Below are 23,723 nucleotides of genomic sequence, written 5' to 3'. Positions count from 1 at the left end.
ATGGCGTATACTTCAGATGCATTCAAGTTTGAAAGGTAAGATAAATAAACAAACCTCCTGCCTGCAGTGTTTAAACCATTAAGCTGTCAATCAAAGGCTAGTTAAAGGTACTGCACTGTGAAATTGCATGAATGTTAAGTATTTCAAAGCATCTCAAGGATTTCAATGTTAGTAAACTGTTGTGGGCTTTCTAAGAAGGCTCTGACACTTCAAAAAATAGCAGTTTTAAATGCATTGGGCGGAGGGAGCAGATATGAGGAAAAGGAAAGTTTTCCTGGCTTTTTTTATTTTATAAATTTAGAGTACCCAATTATGGGCGGCACGGTAGCACAGTGGTTAGCACAGTTGCTTCACAGTGCCAGGGTCCCAGGTTCGATTCCCGCTTGGGTCACTGTCTGTGCAGAGTCTGCATGTGTCTGCGTGGGTTTCCTCCAGCTGCTCTGGTTTCCTTCCTGGGGGGGTCGATGCATAACGGGGGGTTGGAGATTGGGCCTTTGAGCCCACTAATCACATTCAAATTAATGCATATAATGCATATAATGAATTTGCATGTTCCCGCCGGCGCTGGGTCGGATGCCTGCTATGGCCGGCTGGGTCGGGTCTTCCACCCAGCATTGAACCCGTTTTTGGACCGACGCAGGATTCTCCGCCCGATTGGGATTCCTCATATTAGCGGTGGGGAGCAGAAAATTCCGCCCCCACTGGCTGCAGCCTTTCTGAGGGCTGCTGTCAATCTGGCAGGTTACCCAATATTGATTTTTCTCGTGGGGTGAGAATTATGCAAGTGAAGCCAAAGGGCTAATTCCTGGCAATCCTCAAACCTCTTGTTTTGGGCTCACACTACCTCCACAGCATCTATTCAACCCCACTGAATATCTACCCCACTGCTGTAGTTGGGTGAAGTTCTGTATGCAGTGACATGTTGGTGCTTTCTCTAAGGGGCTGTTTTTATTCCATGTGTGAATGTGGGTTAAACTATAGGAAAGCTATTTGTCAGTAAATATATCAAAGCTAAAAAGAATAGTGTTCTCATTAATCGCCTCGCTTACATTTGATCAGTAGAAACAGTTTGGCAACCCTAAGCTGAGTTAGCACATAGTAGTTTGTTGCAGTAAACTTGGACTTGGTAGAAATAAGTTCTGTATGGTACCAATACAAACACAAACTTAATAGGGAGGTAACCACTAATTTAATCGGAATTAAATGGACAACTTTATAAAAATAGATGACAAAGAATTATAATTAATCTTTGTTATGGACAGGAGGGTGGTTCATTTAAACAGCCCTGATTGTTCCTCTCACCCTCTTTTGTAAATAGAAAGGTATTTTCATTTTCATTTCTCCATTTATAAATGGTGGCACATTTCCCTATCCCTCAGTTTTGATGTGATCCAATTTCTATTAATAACTCAAGGGTAAACTCAAGATAGGGTAAACTCAGAGGGTTAGTTTATTTGCACACGCGCTTTGTTGGAGGAGGGTAGCAACGGGAATGCCGTCAGCGGCCGCTAACGCTCCCACGTATGCGCCGCCCGGAGATGTCATTTCCGCGCCAGCTGGCGGGGCACCAAAGGCCTTTTCCGCCAGCTGGCGGGGCGGAAATTCGTCCGGCGCGGGCCTAGCCCCTTAAGGTTGGGGCTCGGCCCCCCAAGATGCGGAGCATTCCACACCTTTGGGGTGGCGCGATGTCCGACTGATTTGCGCCGTTTTGGGCGCCAGTCGGCGGACATCGCGCCGATACCGGAGAATTTCACCCAGGATATTGAGGCTTTTTATCTTGCACTCATCATGACATTCACAAGAATGGCAAATCTCTAAGGGAGCAGCAATTTATGGGAAGAGGGTATTGATTTGTTGGCAGGTGGATACTGATTAGTGAAGGTATTGCTATGGAGAATGCAGCAGGAAACTGTTAACTGCCAAGCTTTTCATAGAATCCCATAGAATCCCTTGTGCAAAAGGAAGCCATTCAACCAATAGGATCTGCACCGACCCTCTGAAAGGGCATCCTACCTAGACCCATACCCCCAACCTATCCCCGAAACCCAGTAGCCCCACCTAACCTTTTGGACACCAAGGGGCAATTTAGCATGGCCAATCCACTTAACCATGCACATCTTTGGACTGTGAGAGGAAACCGGAGTACTCTGAGGAAACCCACGCAGACACAGGAAGAAATGCACAAACCCCTCTCAGACAGTCACCCAAGGCTGGAATTGGATCCGTGTCCCTGGCATTGTGAGGCAGTAGTGCTAACCACTGCCACTGTGCCCCCAATTTTGTTGAAATTAACTTATTGGTATATTCACACACAGGGCCCTGTCCTTTGCAAACAGAAAGAACGTGCCTGTGCAATGCCCCTTTTCCCACATTCTCCATGGCAGTGCCTCCACCAATTTGGAGACCAAAACTGCATATAGTATTCCTGACGTAGTCTCCCCAAAGCTTGTACAATTGTAGTAAGACTTCATTATTCCTGTGCTCCAATCCCCTTGCAATAAAGGCCAACATGCCTTCCTAATTTCTTACTGTATTTGCATGCTAACCTCTTGTTCCTTGTACGAGCGCATCCAAGAGTGCAATTATGTGGTTGCATTGAAATCAATGTAAAAAAAGAGCTCTGAATGCTGCATTTAGTCATCAATAAAAACAGAAAATGTTTGGAATAGCTGGGCAATAAACATTTGAAAAAGATAGGCCAATAATTTGAGCATAAATCTTCATCAGAACCTTCCCAATGAAGGCGCACACACATTACTTTGACTTGTCTATCCCTTTCAGACCACCTGTATTTATATATATATATATATACAGCATTTAATTATTATTTAACATATATTACTAAAGCATCCTGTGTTGGGTAGTGGGTGCCTGGAACTCACTGCCGGAGGAGGTGGTGGAAGCAGGGACAATAGTGACGTTTAAGGGGCATCTTGACAAATACATGAATAGGATGGGGATACGGACCCAGGAAGTGTAGAAGATTTTAGTTTAGACGGGCAGCATGGTCGGCGCAGGCTTGGAGGGCCGAAGGGCCTGTTCCTGTGCTGTACTTTTCTTTGTTCTTTGTTGTCCCTACCTGTGTGAATTGAACTCCTTCATATAGCCAAGCTCAACATTCCCTTCTTGATTATTTTGATTATCTCATAAGTCAAGGGGTTATTTTGGAGACTGATATGAAAAGGCAGGTGAACTGGATATTTTGCGAATAAAACTTATTGCTTTGAAAGTCTGATTTTAACTCATAATCTTGGGGTAAATGTGTGATTACCATAATTTAAACTGGAGACCTGCAGATTTAGTGCTCAAGCGCTGTTTAGAAGCAATTTTCATGGAAATGGTGTACGCACCCTCCAATCACCCACTTTGAAACAGCCAATCCTGGCTCACAGCTCAACTCCTTTACCAACATGACACCTTCGGCTAAAGAGACAACTCCCACTTTGCTCTCAGAGATTCTTTAGTGCCTAAAGAATATGCTGAAATTTGCCTCCTCATGTTGTAGAGGACATTTTTAAGACTTATAAAGCTAACAAGAATGATTTAAGCTTATAATCTAAAAATCTGTCTCCAAAATCAGATGCTTGAAGAAGCCAGGGTTTGTCTACGTTCAAAGTCTGCATTTCTATGAACTGAGTGAAGCTTCTGTCGTTGCATTGATTGTGCTACAATACTGTTTGACCACTCAGAGACATAAAAACACAGCAATTGATGGAATAGTAGAGCAGGCAGGAAGCGATAAAGCAATTTTGCACTGATGCGCTGCAAGAAAATACTGTAAAAGCTTTTGAATGTTTGATACTGAAGTAGAGAACATTTCATCAGTTGCCATGGCATTTACTTTTTATTGTAAAGTTAACATTTTACGGAACTTCCTCAAGATTCCATCAAAATCTCCCTAAAAGAGGCAGTCTCATCATTTGTATCTCTTAAAAACTAGTAATGGAGAGCGGCAAGGGTAGCAGAGTAATTTAGCATTCCTGATCTTTACTTTTGGGAACTGCCATCGCATTTAGCTCAGTCTAAAGCAATGACCATTTATTTTTCTTCAGGCCTTAAGGGACTTACGTAAATTCACTTTGGATAGTCTCCAAGTTCTGAGACAATGTGAATCTCACTTGGAGGTCAGAGATTGTTTTAGTTAAAAGTCAGGAGATAGGGCCGCCCGGGATGGGCCGACTCCGTCAGCTAGAGGACCTGCAGAAGAATAGACATGTGGTCAGTGGGAGGGATGGGTCAGTCAGTATGGCAATCAGTACCTTTTTCCGGCACTGAAGGCCAGTCCTCCAGGTCACACTCTCCGAGCTGACGGCTGCCGCCACCTCATCCCAGGCAGCACTGGCTACCTTGTGGCTCACCCTCCAGGACCCTCGGTGGAACAACAGGACATCCCTCCTGGCCTCCGCTGCGACCAAGAGCCTCCCTAGGTCAAAATCCCCGAATTTTGGGGCCGGTCTCCTTGGTGCCATTATTGCAAGCTGGCTGGTTTTGGCTGAGCTAGTGCAGCTTAAGTGCTGCTCGACCTTGTTAGCGGGGAGCTGGCGAGAGCGGTCCTGGCGAATCACATGGCGAGCTTTCATTTGCAGTGAGAAGCCCGTGAGGCCTCGTCAAGTGGATCAATTAACATTGAGTTGCGTTGCCAGCCTCCCTGGGCTGAGCATCGGGAAGCATGCGGCAATTCCCACTCGCTACCACACTATTCTATTGAATCGCATCCGATGTTTAAATTAGCTTTTTTTTCTGGTCTATCATCCTGAAATGTTACTGGTGGTTAACTACCTCTTGAAAGAGTCTAAAACATAGAGTAAAATGTTATTCAGAATATAATGTAAAATGTTATTCAGAATATCTCTGACCTAATTCTACAATGGTGTTTTTAATAGTTAAATCAATGCAGTATATATGTGTGTGAACATCACCTTCACTTTACCCAATCATAATCACATAGTCAAGTTATAAACGCTCATGTTAGTTTGCTAAAGCCCAGTGGTGCCCTAATTTGCTGTAAAATCTATCTAATAATGCCTACCATTAGACTTACCCTTATGTTTAGGCTTTTAAAACCTTTGCTTGGTAAGTTGCTGTTAAGATCACAGTGAAGAAAACTTAAGGAATTTGGTTGAATAGGTTAAGCAACCGTATATCTCCTTCACCAACCCAATAGAATTGTGAAACCGATAGCACAATGACTGAGAAGTGTATGTCAGAGCAGATGAATTAATTGTCAAATCCGGTACAGAAGCAGAAATAAAGAGCAGAGAAGCATTGGGTTAAGTGGGAGAGAAAAATACAAGTAAAATGACAATCTTCTATTCTTGCAGGTTGCTTGAAGCTAATCAATCTGTGTTTTATTGTATCAGATCTACAACGATCATCAGAAATAACCAGGAGCCTCCATGGTTACAATTTCTTTGGGAGTATCAATAAATCTGTTTAACTTACGGATTTCAATAAGTGTATCAAATTATCTTTAACACGCATTTAACATCTTAGAATATGAAACATAACCATGTTTTAGTGTCTGTAGCGTACATCCAGGATAAAATGGCAAAGTCAAAAGTCATAAATACAATGTCTGACAGTTGTTGGCTCCTCACTGTTTTCACACTACACCCCAACATTTTTATTTCTATTTCAATAATTTTTAAGATACTGAATTTTAAATAGAGGGTCATTAACTATTACATAAGGAAAAAAATTACAAACATTGCCACTTAATTGAATGTATTAATTCTTCTACCATAATGCCATGTCCATATTTGAACTGTTAATCATAAAATAATTACTTATTTAATATTAGGGAAATTATACATTAATGACAAGTTGACGGTGTTATCTGTATATCATTAGTGCCAGTAGCTAATACATGGGGCAGAATTTAATGCCACCTCACCCCCAAACCCTCTCCCACACATGGAAGTTCAAGAGGTTGTCCGTTTAGCAGGACGGGATGGATGGGGAGGAGATCCCACCTCCTTCCCCCCTCCCTCTGATTAAATCCGAAGTGGGAACAGTGGAGGGTGGTCTTCCTCGCCGGAGCCTATTGAGGTCCTCTCATTCCCCACTGCTGGTATTTAATCATCAGCAGAAAGGGGTTTCGCCTGATGGCCTTCCCTGTGATCTTCTAGGTGTCGTCTTTTAAAATCTTTCCTACTTCAAGACTGTGAAGAAAACGACTTTACAACTCTGTTTCGAAATAAATAACTTTGTCTTTATTGACCAAAGTCTGCATGCAGATGGCTACAGGTTAGAGAGAGAGAGAGCTGTTAAGGTAAACCTGCTCATTCTTTCTCAAGCTCGCAAAGACATGGAGAAAACGTTCAATATTTATACACAAGCTGTATCATTTTACAAAAACAGACCTTGTTCAAAAATGTCAATACAGTCATAACTTCTGATCAAACATGTTGTCATGGAAAGACCCTGACTCGGCTTATTTGCAGTAGTTTGTCTTTAGAGGATTTAAGACGTGGTCCTATTTTGTTTTTACCTCTGCCCTCATGATGCCTTGACGCAGATGGACCTAGGTCATGAGGAAGTTGTGTTATTAGGACATTCCTAGATCGTGGCTTTGTTATCAGGTTTTAATAAGGTCAGGCACTATCTTCCCTCTTCTGGCCTTGTATGATACAATTATGTGGATTCTTAGCTTTGTCTAGTTTGTCAGGGTCTGATCTTGGCCCTTAGCTGACACAGCTGTCTCACACTTGGTTACATAAGTTGGCTATTTTTCCCATCATGCTATAGCTGAGTTTGTACACTTTCACATTCCCTCCTGTTGTCCCATCAGGACAACCACTCAATTTGTTCAAATAGGGATATTCAGGAGACGGGTGTAAATACATTGACACAAGCATCCAAGCAATCCTATTGCTAATAGTAATAATATGAAGGCCTTAAAGATCCAATCGAACAATCCGTGTCCCAGCCAACCTAACCAACCTGGTGGGTTATAATTGTGAAATTCTTGGCCAATTTCTTGAAGTTGATCCGCCTGTCTTATATGGTCAGCTAGGTTGGTAATATTTTCAGAGGCATCTCGGATATAAGTACAGCATTCCTGACCTATAATGGCACACGTTCCTCCCTGCGAGGCTAACAGATAATCCAGAGCCATTCGATTTTGTAATGCCACAGTCCGGACAGCCACCAGCTCAGCCGAGACCTCGGCTAGTGCCCGTCCGGTTGCCCTGAATTCTGCTGCTGTTATGTTCGACAGTTGTTCCAATGCCGAGGCCATAAGGATCAGTTCGTTTGCTGCCTTGCCTGTTCCGTATTGTGGAAAGGCGATCATAAAGAACTCCTCGGTTTTACTAATGGTCCTCCTGATTCGTGAGGAGTGTTGTTTAAGGGAGAGTAGGTGGTGCATGCAGGGTACGACATATCCTAGATAACAGGACCCTGTCCAATTTCTGGGAAGCCAGGAGTATGCTTTAGTGCCACATATGAAATAGGTCCCGTTATAGGCCGTAAAATTCTCAGCCATTGTCATCCAGGGTACCTGGGAATTTTGCGTCCATGAGCTATTTGATGTTTTATTCCACACCCTGGACCAATCAAGAACAAACATACCCTTGTTGGAGGGTTTGGTATCGGTCCCTGCCATTCGGTTGTAAGATTACACCTACTCTGCCCCATTGATGGTCCTTCTCCTGATTTACTAAAACATAGGGATCCTTGCGCAGTGCTCGATGGGATGGTAAGGGCAGGGGGATTCGAAACATGGGGATATCCAGGTTGATACCAGGCTAAAAATCTAGTCATCCCATAGCCAGCCGATTTCCAAATTTTCATATCTCCACCGAACCCCTGTGTTCGGTTTTGACGCAGTATCCACTCAACTGTTTCTGCTAAGTGGAATGGGAGTGATTGGAGAGATAGCCCCTCCTTGGAATGGATGGGGATACGGGTACAAACCCAACAGTTACTTACATTCAATCTGTCAGCATAAATATATGACATATATAGAAAGCTATTAGCACGCAGCTCTTGGTCAGTTCGTTCACCTACTGTCGAATGGCCATTAAGACCAATTAGTCCAAATAGTCCAAATGTGATAATGAAGATCCTCATTCTGCGTCCTCGTTGGGGCTGGAACCAATCTTCTTACAATCCGATAGGTGTACCCAACTCGAACGTCCTTCGAGTTTAACGGCAGTCGGTGTAGTCAGCAATACTTGAAAAGGGCCGCTCCAGCGTTGCCCTAACTTCTCTCTGTCCCAATTCTTTATCAGCACGTAGTCTCCTGGTTTGACTACTGGATATCGAGGGATCTTTGTTCCGGCTGCTGCTGGGAGATGGGCCTGTTTTACCTGCGAGTGGAGAAACTTTAAAGAAAATGTTAATTGCTTCAAATAACTCAGCATTTTATCTCCCATAACGTGGAGGTCTACTCCCTCTAGGGGTTCTTCATGGGCATCCCAGGGAGTCCTCATTGGCCGACCGTAGACTATCTCTGCAGCTGACAGTCCGGACCGCGAATGTGGAGTAACCCTCATGTGAAACAGTGCCAAAGGCAATACCTTTAGCCAATTTAATCCAGTTTCTTCGGTCAATTTAGATAATTTTTCTTTTAAGGTCCCATTTGCTCTCTCTACAATTCCTGCTGCCTGTGGATGATACGCGCAGTGCAGCTGTTGTTTAATTTTGAGTGCTTCGCATAATTCAGAATTGATTCGAGCCACAAAATGTGTTCCATTGTCTGAGCTCATCATTCTGGGAATCCCAAATCGGGGAATAATTTCTGTCAATAGTAATTTTACCACCGTATGTGCAGTACAGTTGGTGGTGGGGAAGGCTTCAATCCATTTACTAAATACATCAATGATTACTAAACAATATTTATAGCATTGTACTTTAGGTAATTCATTAAAATCAAGCTGTATGCAGGCAAAAGGACCATCTGGCAAGGGGGTTGTTCCGGGAGGGCATTTAATGCCTTTACCCTTATTATTTTTCACGCAAATAAGACATCGATCCAGCCGCATTTGTGCTGCTGTATTCAGATCTGGGTGCCACCAAGTTTTCAAAAGTAGCTGTACCATTCCCTCCTTGCCAAGATGTGTACAAGAATGCAAATAATCAATAAGTATCGGCAATAACGAATCTGGAACACAAACTTGACCTACTGGGGTAAGCCAGAGGTTTTGTGTCAACGAGTGCGAACACCCCATTGACTTCCATAGTGTGCACTCAGAATCAGAGGCGTCCCTCTGTAACCTTTGAATTTCAGCTAACTCTGGCATGCCCTTTTTTGCTAGAATAGGTAGCTGATTTAAAGCCTGTGTACCCCCTGCGGGAACAATCATAGGGGCTGATGCAGACGCTGCCTTAGCGGCTGAATCAGCACGGGCGTTTCCTAATTGCACAGGAGTGTCCCCGGAAGTGTGCGCAGCACATTTAATGATAGCCAATTGACGAGGAAGTTGAATAGCAACGAGGAGATTTTTAACCCAAAGAGCATTTAGAATGGGAGAGCCTGCAGAGGTAAGGAATCCACGTTGCTGCCAGAGGCGGCCAAAATCGTGGGTGACACCAAAAGCGTACCTAGAGTCTGTGTACACATTCGCACTTTGGTCTTTGGCCAGAACACAAGCTCTAGTAAGGGCGAATAGCTCAGCTTTCTGCGCTGAGACTGGAATCTGGAAAGCAGCTGCTTCCAGAATGTCAGTGTCTGTAATTTGAGTGCAGGGGGGCAAACCACAAGCTACTGGATCCAATTTAGTAGAATAATAGACAACCGGACGGCGTTGGTCACCATGTTCCTGTGTCAAGACACCCGTGGCACATAGGTCAAGGACATTAACATACAACTGGAAGGGCCTGTCATAAAGAGGTCGTCCTAGAGCCGGGGCGGAAGCCACCGCGTTCTTGAGAGTAACAAAAGATTGCTGTGCTAAATCGGGTAGTTCAAACTTAAGGGGTGAATTCTGGGAGGAATAAGGAGTAAGCTCCTTGGTATGAGCAGTAACATTCGGAATCCATTGTCTGCAAAAGTTCACTAAACCTAAAAAGGCTCTCATCTGCTTCGGCGAGGTAGGACGTGCGGTTTGCAAAATGGGAGTAATACGATCCTGCGTAAGGGAACGTTCAGTAGCGCTTATCAGAACGCCCAGAAATTTAACCTCCCTCTGCCCTTTGTGTACTTTATTAGGTGGTATTACATATCCCCAGGAATGGAGACGGGTGAGCAGATAAATGGAGTCGCGTTCGTTAGAAGCAAAGTCAGGGCTAGCAAGGAGTAAGTCATCGACATACTGTATAATAGTAGATCCCCCCGGGCGTGTCAAAGTAGCTAATTGGGAGTGCAGTGCCTGTGAGAAGAGTGTCGGTGAATGAATGAAACCTTGCGGTAGCCTAGTCCAAGTGTACTGGTGCCCTTTGAATGTGAAGGCAAACAAATACTGGGATTCAGCGGCAAGGGGTATTGCAAAAAAGGTGTGTTGTAAGTCCACAAGGGTAAAGACAGCTGCCTCAGGCGGGATATTACTGAGGATTGTAGCCGGGTTAGGGACCAGGGGATGCAAGGGTTCAACGATTTGATTGATACGGCGGAGGTCCTGGACCAAACGCCATTCAGACGGCCGCCCAACCTTAGGAACCGGAAGAATAGGAGTGTTACAGGGCGATTGGCACGGAACCAAAATTCCCTGTTGAAGGAAGGACTGTATCATGCTGGAGATTCCTTCCTCAGCGTCAGGGCGAATAGGGTACTGAGAAATGGAGGGCAGGGGCACACCGGACTTAACCTTAATGAGAACTGGAGGCACATTAGTAAGACCAACTTCGTGTTTCGATGCAGCCCATAAGTCTGCAGGAATCTCTGGGGATGGGGAACGGTTGGTCCGATGGTGGTTCAATGTACCATCAACACAAAAGGGCTGTGAAAAATACTGTAACGTGCCTTCAGGGAAGGTCTGTCGTCCAGTATAAAAAGGATCACATTTTCCTTGGAGGGTAGCAACCAGAAAGCCCAGTGACCTGGCACTGTAGCCTGCATTGACAGTGAGGGTAACGTGAGGTGCCACTAGTCCAGACTGTTTCCAGAATACGAGGGGCACTTCAACAAGAAATGCAGAGCCCTCTTTTCCCTCAGCATGAGCGATGAAAGTAACCGCCACCGTGGACCCGAGGGAGTCCTGGTAGATGGTCTCCAAATCGGGGGAGCACCCCGTGTGGTCATAGCAAAGGGTCACGTGTGGATGAGGAACATGCAAGGGAGATGAAAAATTGGAGGGATCAAAATCAACGGACCACCATTGGGGAGTGAAAAAAAGGGGTAAATTTCGAGGCTGGACTTGTGGAGCCGTGGAGATCGTGACGCCGTCGTCAAGGCAAACAATCTCAACTTGTAAGGGACATAACAGATCACGGCCAGCAAGATTAACACCGAGGGTACGCGTGACAGTGAAGGGAATACAACATTGACGGTCATTAAATTGAACCAGAAGGGGTTTCGTGAGTTGGTATGTAGCCCCCTCACCCATAAAACCAGAAAGTTCCACATATTCGTCTGAGAGAGGAAAACAATATTGTTTAACTAACGTCAAATTCAACATAGAAGCAGTTGCCCCTGTATCAATGAGGAAGGGGACGGGAATACCCTCAATGTGAATTGTAGCTGTGGGTTCCTCAGAGTGGTCGCCAGAGAGAACCGGGAAATTGGAGCGGGCCAGTCAATAGGGGTGGGAGTCAGTGAAGGGAGCATACCGCCGTGGAGCGGGTGCCCTGTCTCTGCGTGATGCAAGGCAATCCCTAGCGTAGTGACCCGTCCGTCTGCAATTAAAGCAAGTGACACTGTCTCGGGTTGGAGGACAAGGCCGGGGAGGGCCTTGGTGACGTTCATAAGGTGGGGGGTTCCTGCGAGGGGGTCGCTGGACAAACTCCGACTTTATTTTGGGTGTAGGAGGGTCCCTTCCGAAAGCTTCTCTGTCACGGCCATTGCTCCAGTAATAAGAGATAGCACGTCGCATGTGGGATTTGGAGCTATCAGACCAATCCATATTATTAGTTTTAATACTGGTTGCTATGCGGTCAGGCACGACCTGCATAAGCAACGCATTGAACTGGGGAGATTTTAAGCCCGCATTAAAAGTCTCATCACCGGAATAAAGAGTGTAAATTCCACAAAAGCGGTCAAAAAATTCAGGACCCTCCTCCTTAGGAGTGGGTGTACAATCAAGAATTTTGGAGATATCTACAGGTTTACGGAGAGCACGCTTAAGTGCTGGGAACATTAAAGTGAGTTGAGCCTCATCTGATGGATTGTTGGTTTTAAATGCATCCCATGTGGTTCCATGATCCCCTAATTCTCGTTTCCATTTCTCACCTAAATCTGGGGGAAGGGATGAAAAAATAAGGGAATACTGATCCCTAGGGGTAGCACCATACACAGTCGCAGTTCTCCTCAGATATTCAGTAAAGCCCTCTGGGTCCGTTTTATGTGACGGACAGTGAGCCATGATCAAACAGAGCTCCTGAGGTTTAAAAGCCTGCCATGTCTCAATAAATTGGTCGTCGTCATCAGTCGCTCGAGGGTTAACGAGACGTCGGATTGGAAAATTTGCAGGGGGAGGTGGTGGTGGAAAAGGCTCCTCTACCGGTGCTGTACTGATAGTTAATTCTTGGAAAGCCTGATTAACAGAGGTAACGGGCTGATCGAGGAAGGTGGTTGGTGCTTTTGAGCGAGTGCGTGTTGCAATGGGAGTAATAGGAGCAGGGAGATTATCGGCAGCAAGATTGTTACAAGGGGGAGGGTGAGAACGGGGCTGCCGCACCGTGGAGCTGGGAAGAGGTGGCCATGGGGGTATCGTGGGATTTAATTCCTCCTCCTCCTCCTCTGTATCAATCAAATAGGGAAACAACGGCATGCCAGAGGTAGTGGGAGGCTCCTCCTGATTTTTAATCTGATGGACTATTCCGACCTGCTTATCGCCCAATGCAGTATTATCCCCCCCTTGATTCTTAGGATCTTTCCTGTCCCATAGTTCACATTCGAATTTCAACGTTTCCCAGTCTTTGGTTTCTCCGTCTTTATAATCAGCAATCCCTCTCCTACGTGCATTGTCCCTCCAACTCATTAACAAGGACAGTTTGTGTGGTCTGTCTGATTCTTTTTGCCATTTGGTAATTAATTTCTTCCATTTGGCTCCGGCATTCCGAGACCAAATGGCTGTCTCTGCCGCGGTGCAGCTTTCTAAATTCCAGGTACCACCTAGTGGCCAAATTTCAGATCTGAATTTCTTATTTAAAGCTGAAGACAAGAGGCGTAAATTGCATTCCTTATCAGGGAACATGTGTGCACATAAAAAGCAAGGGAGAATTGTCCTCCGTTTTGTCCAGGCTCTGGCCCATGACTTTTAAGGAGTGGAAAAAAAATTAAAAGAGAGAGAGAAGAGAAAAAAAATGGGGAAAAACTACCTTGTAAATTTAAAAGTCAAAAATCCAAATCTGGTCCCTGACCTAGCCAAGCCTGTGTATCCCTGTCCTGGGAAAAAAAAACAAGAGCAGGGGGTCCCTGACCTTAGGCTTTGAACGATAACCGGGTCCCAGACCCTGAGAACATTACTCACAGTCAAATTTAGATTCGAACACCGTCACCTGTCAGCGCTATCCGTCAGGGACGAGGGGTCACAACACCGATCCGAGAGAGAGAGAGAGACCAAGGTTAAAGCTTACCTTGTTGCGCCGTCCGTCTCCGCTCTCCGGGTTCGTGCTCGATCACTTGTTCGGTCCCCCACGGAAGCCACTCAGGGTATTGGTGAGGGCTCGCAGCGCCACTGTCGTCTTTTAAAATCTTTCCTACTTCAAGACTGTGAAGAAAACGACTTTACAACTCTGTTTCGAAATAAATAACTTTGTCTTTATTGACCAAAGTCTGCATGCAGATGGCTACAGGTTAGAGAGAGAGAGAGCTGTTAAGGTAAACCTGCTCATTCTTTCTCAAGCTCGCAAAGACATGGAGAAAACGTTCAATATTTATACACAAGCTGTATCATTTTACAAAACAGACCTTGTTCAAAAATGTCAATACAGTCATAACTTCTGATCAAACATGTTGTCATGGAAAGACCCTGACTCGGCATTTTTGCAGTAGTTTGTCTTTAGAGGATTTAAGACGTGGTCCTATTTTGTTTTTACCTCTGCCCTCATGATGCCTTGACGCAGATGGACCTAGGTCATGAGGAAGTTGTGTTATTAGGACATTCCTAGATCGTGGCTTTGTTATCAGGTTTTAATAAGGTCAGGCACTATCTTCCCTCTTCTGGCCTTGTATGATACAATTATGTGGATTCTTAGCTTTGTCTAGTTTGTCAGGGTCTGATCTTGGTCCTTAGCTGACACAGCTGTCTCACACTTGGTTACATAAGTTGGCTATTTTTCCCATCATGCTATTGCTGAGTTTGTACACTTTCACATAGGGGTCATCACTTGTTCAAACTTATTTTGTGCCTGATTGATGAAGCCAACATCAGGAAGAGGAGAGACCCCAGGAAGCCACTCCCTCCCCGCTCTCCACCCAGCCCCTCCTCCCTGGGATCCCCAATTCATCTCAACAACTAACTCCAAAGAATCCATCCTGAGTTGAACCCAGTGCAATATTGGCAGTGGCCACCGCCCATTGTGGCGGTGCTGTTACTGAAGAGCTGCTGGTGTCTAGTTGGCCAGCAGCTCTTGGGGGTGGGATTTCCACCCATCTGAGGTCTGAATTCTGTGGGAGACCCAATGCTGTCCAGGTAAGTGATTACCTCAAAACAGCAACAGGCCTCTCATGGAAATGTGATGCAGGGCCCCCACCAGTCTTCCAACTAGTGTGTGGGACCCATGTCACCACCACTAAATTCCACTAATGGAGTGCAATATGAAAATGGAGAGTTGTTTTGCACTAGCAGCTGGATCTTTACCTGCCAGTGGCATATATCGGAAATATATGTGTATACTACACACAAGCTTTCAACTTTATTGGTGCAACAGACATCTGAAATGCAGACATGCACTTCTCAGCAGGGAAGTTTCCCCAAGGCTAGAAAATTATACTTGGGGATTAATACAGGGATTCAGGCACCACAATACCAGCCAAACACAGTTGCTATAATTCTGACGATACACTATATACCAAACTGCATAAAGCACATTAGGCATTACATCATTTACTGGTGTACCGGAAATGTATTGCCAGGTGCAAACAAACAGTGAAGGACTGCTGCCTTCCTGTTCATTAGACATTTTACAGGAATAGAGAGAGAAAATGGCCAGGGATCTAAGAGGAGCAGCAGATACGTAAAGTAAGGATGGAGTTGTTACGCAAAGTGCAGATGAACTTATTGAATGTCAGTGTCCCCTTCCGTTCCCATGTACCTAAACTGGCTCTACATAGATAGAGTGCTGTCCAGGAACTTCAGCCATATTATGGGCAGCTATCCCATTTGCATGGATTTCAGTGGCTTCTTGAGCCTAGTGCCTAATTTGCCTGCAAGCATCTATCCCTTTGTGCTTTCTGCCTGCATTGGTGTGCATTGTGCACCTTATGCATAATGTAAGGCCTTAGGCCTCTGCGCACAATAGATGAGATTCTCCGGTCCCCCAGCCTCGTATTTCTCGGCAGGGCGACGTTCACTGGCAGCAGGATTCTATCTTCCCGTCACTTGCCAATGGGATTTCCCATTGAAACCACCCAACACCGGCCGGAAACCCGTGGGCGGGGCTGCGCTGCCAGCAGGAAAAATTAATCCTAATAACCGGAGAATTCCGGCCATTGTTCTGGGAATAGGCACCAATCTGTTTCAAAGCATTGACACCACTATCACATTCCCTGCCTCTAAAGTCACTTAAGATAAATGTATCCATTTGCATTGAAAGCAAAATAAGGTATATTCTGCCATTAAGTGCACAATATTGTTGATAATTTCTTCTATTTAGTGCTGTGAAAGTGTTAAAAGTAACAGCTTCCCAAAAAATGCTGTAATTCTTAGCGTGGGCACTTCCTATTCTTCTTATCAAGAGGATTTTCTGAAAATACTATTTTAAGTCAATAACAATGGATTTAATTTAATAACAATAGTTTATTTATTTAAAAGTGAAAATGTTAGAGCCCATTTTGCAAGTGTGCACTTCTGGGGAGGAATACTGGTTCTCATTTTCCATACATTGTTCGAGGTTTGTTCGATAACTGACAGAAAGTTCCGGGGATAACACTTGTGACTTTTTGATATATGCTGCTACCAGCCAGAAGTATCGTTTCTAAAATCACTCTGTTATATATTAATAAACTACAATAAAACCACTGTGAACTCACATCAATTTATATAATTTAAAAACAAAATGTTAAAACTGTTTTTCATTTGCTTGAAAACCAAGTTTTCTCCTTTCATTGTTTTATTTACCTCTGTAAAACATTTTAAATGCTGCAATCATTCAACAACACTCCTTGTCAGACATTCAAAAGAGTCAATAATTTTTTGTGTTTTGTTGTATTTTGCAGATTCTGGCCATCATATCCATCTTATTCATCGTGTTGTCAACTATTGCCTTGTCTCTCAATACCCTTCCTGAACTTCAGGACAAAGATGAGTTTGGACAAACCAACGACAATCCACAACTTGCCCATGTTGAAGCAGTGTGCATTGCATGGTTCACAATGGAGTATCTTTTGCGCTTCTTATCATCGCCCAATAAGTGGAAGTTTTTTAAAGGTCCACTAAATGTAATTGATCTTTTGGCTATCTTGCCATATTATATCACAATTTTTCTTACTGAATCAAACAAGAGTGTGCTCCAATTCCAGAATGTTCGACGAGTTGTTCAAATATTTCGTATTATGAGGATACTGAGAATTCTTAAACTGGCCCGACATTCAACAGGACTGCAGTCATTGGGTTTTACTCTCAGGCGAAGCTATAATGAATTAGGTTTGCTAATATTGTTTTTAGCTATGGGCATTATGATATTTTCGAGCTTGGTATTTTTTGCTGAAAAGGACGAAGATGCAACAAAGTTTACCAGCATTCCTGCATCTTTTTGGTGGGCCACCATCACTATGACAACAGTTGGATATGGGGACATTTATCCCAAAACACTATTAGGGAAAATAATTGGAGGTCTTTGTTGCATTGCTGGAGTGCTTGTGATAGCCCTGCCAATACCAATCATTGTAAACAACTTCTCAGAATTCTACAAAGAACAGAAAAGGCAAGAGAAAGCAATTAAGAGAAGGGAAGCTCTTGAAAGAGCCAAAAGAAATGGAAGTATTGTCTCAATGAACTTGAAAGATGCATTTGCTCGCAGCATGGAACTTATGGATATTGTGGTTGAGAAAGGGAAGGATAATGCAATTAAGCAAGAAAAACCCCTGGACAATCACCTTTCACCAAGCAACTGGAGGTGGAGAATGTCAGAAACAAGCTCCAATAAGTCCATTGAGTCTAAATACCAGGAGCTAAGCAGGCATAACTCAAATGAGCGGTTGAATAACCCCATCCCTAGCCCACAGCATCTGAATGCTCAGAAGCTGGAAGAAATATATAATCGAATGACAAAGACACAGTCTCAACCAAATATTAATAGTGGCAAGATAGAACAGTCTATTAAATCACCTATACATGAAGAAGAACTGGAAATGGAAGAGGTTCCTTGTTCAACCGACCCATTGCTCACTGCTCCCACAGAACCAATATTGGACATGCGGAGTATATCTAGCATTGACAGCTTTGCAAGTTGTACCACTGACTTTACTGAAGCTGAAAGGTCTCCACACCCTTCAAAAATAGCCGAGCAAGTGCACCTGAGATGGCTTGCTAGACCTGATCCCCTTAATGAGCATCAGCCTTTCATTACCAGAGAAAAGAGCACGTTCCAAGATGGAGCTTGCGAACTCAATGTGAATGAAACTTTCAGTTTTGCCACAGAGCAGCCAGGGTGCTCCAACTTAGACAGCACAATGGAAAGCCCCAAGAGCTCACTAAAAGGTAGGAATCCTTTGAAATCTAGGTCACTTAAAGTTAATTTTATGGAAATTAAAAGTGGTACTCCTCAGACACCAACAAGTACTGCCCGACTATTGCCAGTAATAGTGACAGACTTTTCATTGTCTACACCTAATCACATCAGCACTATTCTGCTCGAGGAGAATTCTTCTCGAGATGAGAGCCTATCCCTGAGTATTGATATACCAGCTCTCCAGAAGACATCCAGTAAAGGATCACCACAACTATTGCCTAAGCAGAGACTTTTTGCTTTCCAAACTGATGCGCTCACACAAACACAAGGGGGGAAGGGTTGCATTGATACAGACAGCGGTGAAGATGAAGAGTTGCTGGTGGAAGAACACATTGTGCAGCAGAAGGACAGCTGCAGTGGGGGGCATGACAAACACAGCAAAGATGCAAACCACATCGAAGATGTGCCTGTTGTGGTTGCTGTTTCTCCAAAATACACCAGTCAAAACTGCACATATGATGCAGTAGGAGATGGCAAAAAAGACGATAACCAAGCTGGATACAAAATGGAAAATCACATGTTTACACCGGAAATTCACGTAACTCCAGGAGAAGGAGGTTATTCATCCTCATGCGAAACCAGCATGTGACTATGGATAAAGTAAAATCATTTTTTCTGGTTCTTTAAAACTGCTAGTTGGATGATGCCTGTTATTAATTTAATAAAATGGCATAATTCATGTGCCTATGATATTTTTGCATGGCATGATGAATCTTTTAATCAGCCGCTGTTTGACTCAAAACATCAGAGACTGCTTTGCTGCAGACAAGGGATTTGAGAGCAGTGGGACAAAACCCAGGGTTCCATGTGGAGCCCAAGCGCTGTAATATTTGGAGATGTTTTCACCTTTCCACTGAAAAGACTAGAATCATTTTATTCTACCACAAGTTCACTACACTGGAATATTTTAGGATTTGCACAAAAGGAGGACAGAAGAGACATGCATGAATTAGAAACCAATGTGAAACAGAGGTGCTTAGAGCCTGTAAGATATAATTCTTTGTAAATAGTTGGAAATATGCCAAGATTTCATAAAATGAAGCAATTACAGAAAATAGTTATTCTGATGCAGTTTTATTCCTTCACAGCATGATGCCTGGAGGAGCTTTATAAAGTCTTGTTGCAAAGTTGCAACCGATAAACAGAAATAACAAGTACAGTGACCTGGAGTTTCCTCCTGATTTATGCCCAAGTGCACGGAAAATCTGGGTGCAAATGAATTAAACACCATAAAATATTGCTAAAATTTGGCACCCAAATGAATCCCTCTCACAAAATGGACATACCCCAGCGCCTGAACACATGAATTTCTTCCAATTGTTCTTGTTCAGGAATGGGGTCATTCATTACATTGTACCCGGATTCTCATTTGCACAGGCACCCAAGGCCACATGAATCCAGCTCTAATCAATGGACTAACAATGACCAGTAGTGAAGTAAGGTTTCTGCCCTGCTGACAGAAATCATAGATTTTAAAAACAAACTTGAAGGATGGCCCGCTTTCTGGCTATTCCTCTGCTGGGAAGAAAATTTTAAAAATACTTCAGACCCCATACAGAACTATCTAAATTAATTATTCTCAAGTTAGTGTAACAGAGAAATAAATGCGGATTGCCTTGTAGTCTCAGGCCTAACTTGTAAAAACATTTTCCTCACGTTTATAATACCCAAGCATCTTGAGGACCCATGGGACAGAATGTTCCAGTCCCACCAGCAGCAAGCAGCAGGAAACCTGACGGGAGGGGGAATTAATTTGATGTGAGGCCAAAAATCAGTTTTCCGATATCGGGATTAACTTTAGGGACAAAGTTCTCAGGACCTTAATGGCAGGTTAAAGATGGGTTGAGTTTCCTAATGAACAATGGCAGGAAGCCCTTTTCCATGCATTTGCAAGTCATGCATACTCATTAAAAGGCCATCTGGCTGGAATTAAGTTCCCCCTCAGCGAGAAGTTAGAATGTTCACTGTTACGACTGTACATAAGTGGCATGCATTTGGCGAGGTTGACTTCTTCCTTGATTAACGGTGAGTTGTCGCTGCATAGTTCTCTTTGGGGAGTGACTGTAAAAAACAGCCCATGCTTGAGACTGGGTGACGGCAGTGCAAGTTGCATGGAGGATGGCCAATCAATGAAGAGAAGAAGGGTTAGCCGGAAAGTGTGGAGCAGTGGCCAGGCATAGATGGAAGGGATGGTGCAAGCTGTCCAGGTGCCCTTTAAATATAGTGCCCGGAACTTTGATCCCATATGGTTATAGCAGATACTTCCTGCCTGTTACACCACGAAATTTGTCATGCTCCGCATGGATGTAGAAGTAAAAGGCTGAGCCATGCAGGATCACCGCCCCAGCGAGAATCACTTCCACGCCCGCCACCGAACTTAAACAGAATAGAAGATTCTACCCATGAGCTCTGATCGAGTGACAAATCAATTACATTGTTAACTGCACTGATGCATAGGAAATTGTACATTAGGGCTTATGTTTCTTTGTTTACTCAGAGATTTAGGTGCAGCTTCACCTCAGCCATACAGATGTATTGTCAAATATATTTAGGGCACAATTTCCCAATTGTGCCCATGGAGGAAATTCCAGGACATCATTTCATCTTATCCTGATTAGGTATACGTTCTTTAAAAAAGGGGCAGAAACTATTTTACTTAGGCTGTATTTATTTGTAATAAGAAGATATTAAGTTGAGATTTGCATAAATCTGTTAGTTTAATATATTTTTGTTAAATCTGCGTTTTGAAAGAATGGGGAGGATTTAATGACCAGGAATCGGAATGCACAGCATTAGTCTCTCACTGGTTTATCTTATATTGATACTTGCCAAATAGTCATTACAAATGGATAAACTGTATTTTTCTTGTCAGAATTCTATTTTTATGGGTTATTTGAATATTATATTTGTGTATTTTGGAGGACCCAAGACTACTACAAAAGTTTAAAGGGTTTTCAGGGGAATAATTATTTATTGTTGCCCTTCTAAACTTTGCTGACTCCACTATTAATGTTAAGTGTTTGTTTGTCTAAGTTCTTGTCCATCACAAGATAAGTAATACAACATATATTCCACTTCTTAAAATTGATGACTGCTCAGTGGTCAGAATTTAAATTACCAACATTTGGAGATTTTCCAATGGAGCCATCTGATAGTTTATTCTGGAGATTCCTGGTGTATGGTCATTAATTCTCATCATATTGGAAAAGTTCCTTTCTGAATTATGTGTAACAGAACTGTAAAGCTGATCTTTAAGAAAACAGGTTTACAGTTCTGTTACAGCTGGTGCACATGGAAATTTTCCTCTAGATTGTTAAGTTCCTGTCACTGTACAGATACTGAACTTGCTAATATATAAGATTTGACATATTTCATTTGCAATTTGATTAATGTCATTGTTTAAGTGATGTACTGAGAATTCTTCTGAATCATGAATTAATGAGAGAATACGAAAAGCAAATCTTTTAGTTGTTATAATCAGTAAGTTTTATTTATAGCAATGATAGGATAGACACTTTTTTAATGAGCTAAACTAATGCCAGTCAGAAATGTTATGCCTGAATTGTTGGACTGTGTTTTCTGTACATGTCAGTATGTTCTAATACAGTAGAAGCATACTGTAATGGCTTTAACCTGTGTTCAACCTGTGGTTTGATACCTTAAGTTTTGAAAGTAACATGTTTCTTTCTCACTGAGCAAATAATATTTCTTGTCTCTTTATTACTGACAAGTAACACTGCAGAATATTTTTTCGAAATGATGGAAGCAGATCTTTACATTTGATAGCATTTTAATACTGGTCATGCCAGACAGATTGCTACAAATACATTGGTTGATTGTGAATGATATTTGAATAGGTAAAATATAGCTTGAAACTGAAAGAAGTTTTTGCTGTTTTATGAAAAAAAATAGCTTTTAGTGAAATGAAAATACCAGAACACTCTTTAAGAGCACTCTTCTCTTTTTAATATTTTTATTCAAACAAAATTTTACAATATTACAAGAATAACCCCTACACAACACAACCCATCCCAACCCAATACAATACCAATACTACTTCCCTCCAACTGCCCCCCCCCCAACCAGGAAGACCCTAATAAACTAACCAATTCCCCACCCCCCCACCAACAGCTGACGGTAACCAGCTCCCTGAAAAAGGCAATGAACGGCCGCCACCTTGAGTAAAACCCATGTACAGACCCCCTCATCGCATGCTTGATCTTCTCCAGGTACAGGAATGCCACCAGGTACGCGGCACTGGAGACCTCCACCCAAACAGAACTCACCTCCAGGCTATTAACGAGATGAAGGCCAAGACATCTGCCTTCGTCCCCATTTGCAGCACCAGTGAGTCCAACACTTCAAAAATGGCCTACAGGCATGGCTCCAGCTTAACATCCAGAATCCCTGACATTGTTTCAAAAAGGAGACCCAAAAAATTGACAAGCTTGGGGAAGGATCAGAACATGTACGTGTAGATCGCCAGCCTCCTAGAGCACCATTCCCACCTGCCCTCCACCCACAAGAAGAACCCACTCATACATGCTCTGGTCAGGTGCACCCTGTACATCACCTTGAACAGCTGTATCAGACTTAACCTTGCACATGAGGGCATGTAGTTAACCCTATAAAGTGCCTCACTCCACACACCCACTCCAAAGATGGAACCCAGATCGTCATCCCACTTCTTCTTTAGTTATTCCAGTGATGCCTGCTCCATCGCCAACAGCTGCCCATAAATGTCTGCGATCCTTCCCTCCCCTAGCTCATCCGAGGACAGAACCCGATCCATAAGCGAGGGCGCCGGCACTAGGGGAAACAAAGGAAGTTCCTTACGTATAAAATCACGCACCTGAAAGTTCCTAAATACATTCTCTCGCGGGAGCTGGAACTTCTCCACAATCTCATCTAGTCCAGCAAACCTGCCCTCTTGAAACAAATCCCTAAACCTCTACAACCCCTCCCCCTCCCATGCCCTGAACGTTGAGTCTAAACCAGACGGCACAAACCTATGGTTTCTACAAATCGGCGGCAACAATGACATAGAGCTTAATTTAAAATGCTGCCTAAATTGATTCCAAATCCTCAAAGAGGCTATTACCACTGGGCTCGATGAAAATTTCACTGGAGAGAATAGAAGTGGGGCAGTAACAAGGGCCCTCAGACCCCTTCCTATGCACAAAGCTTCCTTCATCCGCCCTATATAGAAGCTGACTCCTTAAACCACCCCCGCACCTTTTCAATGTTTACCGTCCAGTAATAACACAGCAGATTACAGCACCCACCCTCATTGTCGATCTCTTTTCAGAAATGCCCTGCGAACCCAAGGGGTCTTAGCTGCCCACACAAAAGTAGACATTAACTTATTGACCCTACCAAAGAAAGCCTTAGAAAGAATTACAGGGGACACTGGAACAGAAACTGAAACCTAGGGAGAATATTCATCTTCAGAATCTATACTCTTTCTGCCAATGTCAGAGGAAGAGCATCCTATCTCTTCAAATCAGCCTTCATCCCATCCACCAGACTGGCTAAATTCAGTTTTTTGGAGCGAGGCCCAATTATGGGCCACCCGAATTCCCAGATACTGGAAACGAGTCTTGGCCTGACGGAAGGGTAACCTTCCCAATCCGCTCCCCTCCTTGGGGGGTTCACCGGAAAAACTTTGCTCTTGTCCAGGTAACTTATACCCTGAAAAAGAGCCAAAGTCCCTGAGCACCTCCATTGCG

The 23,723-nt window shown here is 43.6% G+C and overlaps 1 protein-coding gene across 1 annotated transcript; it reads left to right on the top strand.

Annotated features, from left to right (window-relative positions):
• LOC140385933 (potassium voltage-gated channel subfamily B member 2-like) lies at positions 1 to 23,723 on the top strand. The gene is made up of 3 exons (XM_072468584.1): positions 1 to 35; positions 3,581 to 3,719; positions 16,481 to 23,723. Exons 1-3 carry the CDS (start codon positions 1 to 3, stop codon positions 18,581 to 18,583), a joined length of 2,277 nt encoding a protein of 758 aa, XP_072324685.1. The 3' UTR covers positions 18,584 to 23,723.

The sequence above is a fragment of the Scyliorhinus torazame genome, chromosome 11 (genome assembly GCF_047496885.1).
Source record: "Scyliorhinus torazame isolate Kashiwa2021f chromosome 11, sScyTor2.1, whole genome shotgun sequence".
Taxonomy (NCBI): domain Eukaryota; kingdom Metazoa; phylum Chordata; class Chondrichthyes; order Carcharhiniformes; family Scyliorhinidae; genus Scyliorhinus; species Scyliorhinus torazame.
Note: the sequence above shows the minus strand (reverse complement) of the source record. Positions and strands in the feature narration are given on the sequence as shown.